This window comes from Mastomys coucha, unplaced genomic scaffold, assembly GCF_008632895.1.
Source record: "Mastomys coucha isolate ucsf_1 unplaced genomic scaffold, UCSF_Mcou_1 pScaffold14, whole genome shotgun sequence".
In the NCBI taxonomy this organism is placed as follows: Eukaryota; Metazoa; Chordata; class Mammalia; order Rodentia; family Muridae; genus Mastomys; species Mastomys coucha.
This window is the reverse complement of record NW_022196896.1, coordinates 45,519,465-45,529,382: the sequence shown is the minus strand read 5'-3', so window position 1 is coordinate 45,529,382 and position 9,918 is coordinate 45,519,465. Positions and strand designations below refer to the sequence as shown.

At 39.1% G+C, this 9,918-nt stretch overlaps 1 protein-coding gene across 2 annotated transcripts in view; it reads left to right on the top strand.

Annotated features, from left to right (window-relative positions):
- The window catches only part of Ube2w (ubiquitin conjugating enzyme E2 W), a 60,860-nt gene that overhangs the window by 20,575 nt on the left and 30,367 nt on the right, over positions 1-9,918 (top strand). For both annotated transcript variants that reach the window (XM_031366941.1, XM_031366942.1), the window contains exons 2-3: positions 2,698-2,789; positions 7,307-7,409. In XM_031366941.1, coding sequence (XP_031222801.1) covers positions 2,698-2,789; positions 7,307-7,409 — 195 coding nt within the window. The remainder of the gene's footprint in view (positions 1-2,697; positions 2,790-7,306; positions 7,410-9,918) is intronic.

Sequence of the window (9,918 nt, the reverse complement as noted above, 5' to 3'; positions counted from 1 at the left end):
GAAATCCACCTGCCTCTGCCTCCCAAGTGCTGGGATTAAAGGCGTGCGCCACCACCGCCCGGCTTGGTCTCCTATCTTCTAAACAGTAATGTTCATGCTAAATAACTATAGGTTATTGAAACTTATCGTCATCCCACTATGTTAGCAAAAACCTCAAGCTAGTATCTAAGCACATACATTGGGAAAAATGATCAGAAACCAGAGTCAAAGACTGCATTACTGTAGTAAAATACAGTCTGATAACACTGTTGTATAAAGTGTGGTAAGACATAAACCTGTCTGTACTTTTCCTTTGATGAAAATGGAGTGTTTGTAACTTCTCCAGACTTGACAAATTACTAACAGTAAACATATGGAAATTTAAAAAGCAAAGAAAAACAAGAATGTCAAGCTATCAGAGTGAGTCAAATGAGTTTATGAACCTCACCAATATCACAGCAGTCATGATGGATCCAGTTGCACTCAGGAAACTCTTTGAGGGGCACAATGTTAGATTCAGAAAGAGTGCTTCTGTGTTATTCATTCATTCATTCACTCACTCATTCATTCATTCATTCATTCATTCATTCATTCAAGACAGGGTTTCTCTGTGTAGCCCTGGCTGTCCTGGAACTCACTCTGTAGACCAGGCTGGCCTTGAACTCAGAAATCCGCCTGCCTCTGCCTCCCAAGTGCTGGGTTTAAAGGCATGAGCCACCACTACCCGGCAACAACTGATTCTTGAAAACTTAGTCTCATATTTATCAGTCTCCTTTCCTGATTATGCTAGGGCTGCATTTAGTGTATTCACATTTGTCATATTGCTGTGAGTTTGTTTGACTGGCACTAGAACTGGACTGATTAGGTTACAGTATCTTCTGTTTTAGTGAAGTCCTACAGATATGGAGAATTTCCACAGTACTGTTCTTCAAAATGTGGTCACTGAAAGAAGGCGTCTCTGAAGTACTCTGAGGAGGGGCCCCATTATTTGAGGCTCTCTCTCTCTCTCTCTCTCTCTCTCTCCCCTTCTTCCACTCTCTCTGTTCCTTTTTCCTTCCCTCCATCTGCCCCCCAGCTTTTTTTTCCAAGATAGTATCTCAATGTGTAGTCCACGCTGACTGCACATTTGTAATTGTACCCCAGGCTCTGAGCTCTGGAATGGAGCATCTTACTACACTAGACTGAGAGACCATTTGTATAAGCAGATAAACAATTTAAGTTATAAATAAATATTTATATTTGTTCATTTTACTCCAAGAATTAGCTGCTAGGGGCTGGAGGGATGACTCAGCAGTTAAGAACACTGTTGCTCTTACAGAGGATCTGACTCGGTTCCCAGCACCCACATGGTGGCTTATAGTCATCACTATTAAGTTTCCAGGGTTTTGGATCTCCTCCTCTGACATCCAAGGGCGCTGTACATGTATGATAATATGATATACATACATATATGTATGCAGAAATTCATACACATAAAACAAAACAGTAAAAGCAAAAGACAGAATTAGAAATTAAAAAGCAATTGAGACAGCTCAGTGGGGAAAGGTGCTTGGTTACCAAGCTTTGACAATCTGCATTCAGTCCCCAAGATCTGACATGGTAGAAGGAGGAGGAATGACTCTTGAGTGCCCTCTGACTATCACATATGTGCACCCACACATATATTTAAATAAATAAAATAAGTAATGTTAATAGCACTCCCGAGAACCAGGGTTAGGATTCCAAGTAAAATAATAAGATGTGATTTAAAAGGATCTTTATCATCTTGCATACAATTTTAATAACTTAGTTATGGTTTTTGTAGTTTTGAGGATTAAGCCTTGCATGTACCAGCCAAGTACTCGTAAGCACAGAGCCACACTCCCAGTTCTGCTGTGCTGTACATGGGAAAGGAGTGTCTGCTGATGATAACAGGGGAAGAGGTCAACACCAGAAGGTGTGCAAGGAAAAAGCGCAGAATATAAAGCCAATTAGAAAGTTAGTATGGGCAGGGCGTTGGTGGCGCACGTCTTTAATTCCAGCACTTGGGAGGCAGAGACAGGCGGATTTCTGAGTTCGAGGCCAGCCTGGTCTACAGAGTGAGTTCCAGGACAGCCAGGGCTACACAGAAAAACCCTGTCTTGGGAAAAACAAAACAAAACAAAAACAAACAAACAAACAAAAAAACCAAAAAAGTTAGTATGGGGATGAAAACCCAACAGCCTTATTCTAATGTACAGTGAAAAATGTTTGGAGTGAATCATGTTCAAATAATCCTATTTAAGAAGATAAGTACAGAATTAGGCTATGAGTTGAACTTAAGTTGTTTTTCAGGGGACTTTTGTAAAATGGGTTACTTTCATAATTTCCTGGAAAACATATCTGTTTCCATGGTTACAGAGTGCTGTGGTAGTTATTTGAAAGCAAGGGAAGACTACTGAACAACCCATCTCTAGCCCATGATGAAGCCTTGTGCTCTAAATGAAGTAGCTGTGAAGAGAGTGCGTTCCTGGCTGTCCTTCGGAACTGCTTCATAGCAGCAGTGTAGGATTGGAACACCGACACTGCTTATGAATTGTAGGGCAGACTACAGTTAAGGATTAAGCATAAACATTCCGTAGAGTTTCCAGGGGCTTGTGAAGAAAGAGGTTCAAGCATCGGAAAGAAATGTAATCACCTATTTTAAACTGTATAGAGGAAGGCTATTAAAGAGTATAAATTCCTATTGGTATTTTCTAGAAACGACTACAAAAAGAACTGTTGGCTTTGCAGAATGACCCACCTCCTGGAATGACTTTAAATGAAAAGAGCGTTCAGAATTCAATTACGCAGTGAGTATTTGATTCTCAGCAGTCTTCTGGGTTGTACAAGTATGTACTCATCTTCTAAAAACCTTGTTTTCGTAGTTCATTGCATTCTGTTATACCATTAAAAAGATCTTATTCCATATATCTGTATATACATTTTTTAACCTTACTGTGTCAGCATAGACTTACTGTCATTTAATTTGTAAAGCTTCCTTTTGTTCTTAAAATAATCTGTGTTTTTCATGTTCCTTATTATTTATATGTGTATGTATTTGTTTATTTTTGTTGTGACTCTGGGCTAGCCTTAGTCTCTATAATACTGGTATTATAGATAGGTATATGCCACCACATCTGGCTCCTAGCTCTTGAGCATTTGCTCTGCATTCGGACTGTAGCACTATGAATCCCATCCTTGAGGCATAGTGAGTCAAATATCCATGCTATACTAAAGAATGAACAAAGATAAGTTCCTAGAGCACAACAGGATAGTTACCTAGCACAAATTGTACTCTTTTTTTTTTTTCCTTAAGCCTCTCTAGTTGAAAGTGTGGGTTAAAACTGTGTGTACAGTAGAGAAGGGTGACACAGTGAAGTGCTGTATCACTTTATAGTCTGTAGTCAGTTTGTAAGGTGGAAATTTGTTCAGTTATAATTATCTTTGAGAATTCGAAAGAAAGGCCTTATTGGCTGGGTACAGCCATACATACCCATAGTTCTCACTACCTAGGAGGTTGATGTAGGAGGATGAACCCAAAAGTTCATGACTACTCTGGAAAACTTGTGAGATCTAAAGAGTAAAGCATGCCCCAGAGGATGGTAGTGTTTGCATGGTGCTTGTCTTAGTCCACAAACCTAGCTCTTCTCGGGAATAGATTTAAGATTTATTTATTTATTTTATGTAGATGAGTACACACTGTAGCTGTACAGATAGTTGTGAGCCTTCATCTGGTTGTTGGGAATTGACTTTTAGGGCCTCTGCTCACTCTGGTAGACCCTGCTCGCTCCAGTTTATCCCACTTGCTCAGTCCCTGCTAGCTCCAGCCAAAAAATTTATTTGTTGTTATAAATAAGTACACTGTAGCTATCTTCAGACACAGCAGGAGAGGGTGTCAGATCTCATTACAGGTGGTTGTGAGCCACCATGTGGTTGCTGGGATTTGAACTCAGGACCTTCAGAAGAGCAGTCAGTGTTCTTACCCACTGAGCCATCTTGCCAGCCCAGCTATTTCATTTTTTTATTTTTTATTTTTTATTTTTTATTTTTGGTTTTTCAAGACAGGGTTTCTCTGTGTAGCCCTGGCTGCCTGGAACTCAGTCTGTAGATCAGGTTTGTCTCGTACTCAGAAATCCACCTGCCTCTGCCTCCCAAGTACTGAGATTAAAGGCGTGTGCCGCCACTGCCTGACCCCAGATTACCTTTTAAAAAAGAGTAATAGTTTTAGGAATTCAAGAGTTGAGACGCATTGGAGAAAGGTAAGCGTGCTTCCCATTGCATCCTTCCTCCAAGGTACATACTCAGTGAGTGAATTCTAAGCCCTGATGGTTCAGTCTGTGGGACTGGGACTGCTGAGGAACTTAACTGCCAAAGGTGTTTGCTGCACAGGCCTGGGGATCTGAGCTTGATCTTCAGAACCCATGGAAAGGTAGAAGGTGAGAACCCCTGACCATCGCTCCACACCATGGCATGTATACTTACACTCACAGTACATATGCACACTGATGATTGCTTACACTGGAAAATTGTGAAATTTAAGTGTGCACATAATAAAAGCTCTGTATTTATTGTCTTCAGTGATATAGTAAACTGCAAAATGATAAGAATAAAATACACCCCAGAAGTATAACAGTTGTTATTCCTGAATATTTTTATTTTATATCTTTTTAAAAGTCAGTGACCATACATTACTTTTTTAATTAGCAAAGGTTAAAAATTTATTGACATAGTATTAGAAATTTTTTTTTGTTTTGTTTTTTTAAAGATTATTTATTATATGTAGGTACACTGTAGCTGTCTTCAGATGCACCAGAAGAGGGCATCAGATCTCATTACGGGTGGCTGTGAGCCACCATGTGGTTGCTGGGATTTGAACTCATGACCTTCCGAAGAGCAGTTGGTGCTCTTCCCCACTGAGCCATCTCACCAGTCCCTTTTTTTGTTTTTTTGAGAAAGTGTTTCTCTGTGTAGCCCTGGCTGTCCTGGAACTCACTCTGTAGACCAGGCTGGCCTCAAACTCAGAAATCCACCCGCCTCTGCCTCCCAAGTGTTGGGATTAAAGGCGTGTGCCACCACCGCCCAGCAGTATTAGAAATCATATTTTTGACCTATTTCATGCAAGTACTGCATGGTTAATGATGTTTGCTTTGCTGTTATTTAAACTCTGCTTTGTCTGTCATGAGTAAATTGATTGTGTTTGTCAGTCCTAAACATTGCTACATTAAGAAATGAGGGAGCACGAGGAAATCCTGTTTCCTTGAATTATTTCTCTGGGTAGTAGATGTGAGCTGATGGGAAAAATGAATTTTGAAGCTGAGGAAGACCTAGTTTTTGTTTTAAATAATTTATTTTTATTTTATATGCATTGCTGTTTTTCTTGCATGTATGTCTATGTGAGGATGTTGTATCCTCTGGAACTAGAGTTAATTGTGAGCTGCTATGTGGGTGCTGGGAATTGAACCTGGGTCCTCTAGAAGAATAGCCAGTGCTCTCAACCACTGAGCCACTTCTCCAGCCCCTTGTTTTGTTTTATAAGAAGAGAGTACATGTACTGAGCACATGCATAGAGCTGTGCTTTGAACCCAGGTCTCTCTAGCATGCCATGCAAGGACTTGACCACTGACCTGTATGCCCCCACAGTTTTCTTGCTTTCTAGACAGCTTTGTGCTGTATTTAATTTACTGTGTACTAGCTCTTGATGATAGAAATGCATGAGGGTTTTTTTGTTTTTTACATATGTAGTACCATTTCCCTCTCCCAACAGTATCCTTCTTACATCTAAGGTACTCAGCATACATTCTGAAAATGAATTGTTATGTTTTTAAGGGTTTCTGTACTTTAGTTGACTTCTTTCACAGACTTAAGTCCAGCCTGTGTTACTATTTTATATATATTTCTAGTTTTTGTTTCATGTGAGACATGAGTACAGCCTTATCCCAGTATTTATTCTCTGCCTTCCTCTGACTTTCCTGGATAGATAGATGAGTGGATGATATTGGCTGTCAGTACTGGGCATCAGGCTCAGGGCTTTGATGAGTGCTGTACTGCTGAGGTACATCCTCAGCCCCAGTTAGCATGTGTTTAAAATAAGCACATTTTTGTACTTGAGAAGTATGAGGTTAGAGGATCTGGCCAGCTACAATAATTATACATGACAGCTATAATTAAAGACTCATTCCTAATGATTTCCATTCAGGTCTAAATGGTGTCATCCTAACTATCACCTTTGCTGTTTTTATCTTCTGTCCCCTCTTCTAATGACTAGAGATGGTTGCAGAATAACAATGAAAACATACATGTTCCTGTTACAATACAAGCTCACATAAATGCCATAGGAATGAATCTGTAGGCACTTAAAGTGCTGAAAGTGAGCTAGCAAGGAGAGGCAGGAGAGACCCTTGCTTGAAGCCTCCAGAGATTGTGCCCGGGGATCCAGTTAGTCTTTTTTAGAATGCTGATTAGGAGGTGAGTTTGGCAGCTACAGTCCTCTAGAGACTTTGTTGATTGCACTTTTTCCCATTGCTTCTAACAGGACGATGGCTAATGAACTTGATACTGTCTAAAAAGTTTTTCATTACTATAGAAAGTTGTCTTTTGAAAGGAAATAAGATTGTGTGATCTGAAAGGAAGAGCCCAGTATAGACTCTGATATTAGCGTATGTTGGAGTTTTTGTTTGTTTTTTGCAGTTTGTTTCAGACCTGACTTACAAGCCCGGTTCTGACCTTGACCTAATTTCTTTAATCTAGAGTATCACAGAAGGATAGGAAAGACAGTATTACTGTGGGGTTGAAGATAGCTCAGCAGGTAAGAAGGTGTGTTGCTACCCTAATTTACGTCCTGACTTTGTTAAACCCCCCTCCACACACACACACAAACACACACACACACACACACACACACACACACACACACACACACACACACACACACACACACGTCAAACAGACAGACAAACAACCCAGCTCTGGGGGCCAGAAAGATTAAAACACAGGTAGTGACCTGTATTCCATCTCTGAACCCACACCGAGGTGGAAGGAAAGGGCCAAAAAGCTGTATGTTGTGTGCTGTGGTTGTGAATGCCTCACCCCACACAACAATAATAAATTTACCCAGTCATATATAGTATACACAATAATAATAAAATTTTAAAAGTTCTCTACAAAGAGATAAATGCAATGTGAGAGTTGCTGGGTGAAGTGCAGCATTATCCTCGGGTTACTCTGCCCAGTGCCTGTCAGCTCATTGTTCTCTTTCCCCGTTCATTTCAATCCTTTTTATCTTAAGTTTTAAATCTGTTTCCTTTTGTTTTTCTTTTTCCTGTCCTAGGTGGATCGTAGACATGGAAGGTGCACCAGGAACCTTATATGAAGGGGAAAAATTTCAACTTCTGTTTAAGTTTAGTAGTCGATACCCTTTTGACTCTCCTCAGGTAATCTTCTTGCATGTACAATTGTGGTTTTAGATTATAGTAAAGCACTAAATTGGTTATTTTTGCCTAACAAAAGCCTATGTCACAAACCCAATATAAGTATGTAGATAGAATTATTTTTACATAAGTCAGGATTTTGTGAATTTTATGGGGACAGAGGCTTTTCTGCTATCATACTTCCGGGAACTTCGGGTGGTTTGCCATCCATGGATTTCATGAGTGGTGGGGAAGGTTACTGTTTGTAAAAACTGCAGGGACTCTTTTCTAGAACCACTGACCACACTGATAAAGGCTCTAAAAGACTGTCTTTGGTTTTCTATTGATGTGTTTTCTTTACAGCCTTTAAAAACAAGCGTGTGTTTACAGATGTCAAATCAACTGAAATCTAATCATTATGGTTTGAAGCAAGCAGTTTAGTTAATAGTTTAATACTTAGACAAGGAAAGTGCTGGTAGTAGAATTAAAAACAAACCTTTCTTGAGGAGGGGTTGTGTGTGTTAGTGTTTTGCCTACATGTATGTCTGTGCACCACATGTATGCCTGATGTCCTGGGAGGTCAGGAGACAGTGTTGGATGTGAGCAGCCATGTGAGTGCTGGAATTGAACCTGGGTTCTCTGGAAGAACAAGTGCTGCTAACAGCTCGGATCTCTCCAGCCCCAGGGAATGTTTTTAAGAGGTATTTAACTAGTAAGTAGTTAACTGGAGGTCAGAGAGAGGAGATTCTGGGATGATCTCCAGGTTCTTGACTTGTAAGACAGTGAGTTACTTGAATTATTTATTCTCCACAAAATTATAAGATTTCACATTTTAAGCTTGAAGTTTGTGAGATGTCTTGCTAAAGTGAAACCCTACCAAGCCTCTGTGTTACTGCTAAGTAATGAAGTCTTCTGGAAAATAAGCCCAGTACCTAAAATCCAGCTTGGTATATGAGCAGAGTCATATTTCATTGTCACTTTCAAAATAATAGTCTACATTTAGCTTAAATCTTTTTTTGGCCACAGAGAAAATAAGGCAAATTAGTTATTGCATTACGTTATAAAGGGAATCTTGTAAAGAGGTAGGATTAACTAAATAACTCTTTGAATTATAAAGTTGTCATATGAGCCAAAAGTTAAGCCTTAAGGCTCTTTTGACCATTTTTATAAAACTGTAAAGTGAAGGGGTTCTGCTGTCATGACCTGGGCATTATAGTAGGCATCACAAGCACAGACCTCTTCCTTCTCATTAAGAATATGCCTTTACTTTGTCTAATATCTGGGCTCCTTCACCTCCCTGCCCTTAGCTGGTTCTGCCTTACTCCAACTTAGTGGAGATTCTGGAAGGAACAGATTTTTTTTTTTTAATCATAGGAAAACAGCTTATAAACAGTTTATAAAAAAATTTTTATAAACATAAAACCAAGTTAAAAGACATTTTACAAATTCTGTCTTTAGTCTTTTATTCAGAATCAGATAATCAAATTTATATATTTCCAAATCACCGCTTATAATAAATTTATTCTCTTCTTCCTGCTCCTTTGATTTTAATAACTTCAGATTTATTATTTAGCAATATTTTATTCTTTAATATTAAACAGTTGATTCAGATCACTGCTATGGGTACATATACCCTTCTAAAATGTCATAAGTCTTTTGAACACCAATTTTTTTCCTCTCCAAGAAAGTGTTTCTTGTATAGCCCTGGCTTTTCTGGAAATTGCCATGCAAACTGAGCTGGCCTCTAACTCACAGAAATCTGCCTGCCTCTGCCTCCTGCGTGCTAGGATTAAGGGCATACATCAGTAAGTCCTGCTTACATTTCAGATTTAATACATCTAAACTTAAGTGTTTCTAGTGATGAAATAGAAAAATTTTTTTCTATATGTTGGGTTTCTGTTTACCTTCTGTTTTGTTTTAAATTGTCTGCTTTCACATATTCCTAGATACAGTTTTTCCAATCCTTTTCCAATCTTTAAGTCAGTCCATTTCTCTCTTATTTTACAGTGTGGGCTGTAGCACAAGGAATATCTTCCAACTGGGCTGTTTAAATAGGTTAATGTTTCAGTAGTTTCTACTTGTGTTATATACCTTTTCACAGTGCTAGGACCAAACTTTATACTTGCTCCCTTTCCATCTCCCATTCTCCCACGGCCTCCCAGACCTCTGCCCTATTTTTGCCTTCCTTAATGAAGTCTGTGGATATTATTTCCTGTGGAATCAAGTCTTTACCTTGGGTATGAAGTCCCTTTATGGACATAATAAAACTTAACCATTTCTTGCACAGATACCTCCCTGTATTCTACTGTGTAGTAATGTTTGTATATCATATTTTAGCATTTGGCTTCCATTCTGATTTTACCACCTAATAGTTTTAATAAAGTAGTTATGCGATATAACCTGAAGGTTTTTGTTTTCTAAATGAAGCAATCAAAGCTTTCTTAATGAAAAGTTTTCTTAATGGTTTGATTACTAATTAGAACAGTCAAGCGTCAGAACCAAGTCCTCCCTCTCTCCCTCCCTCTTCCCCTTC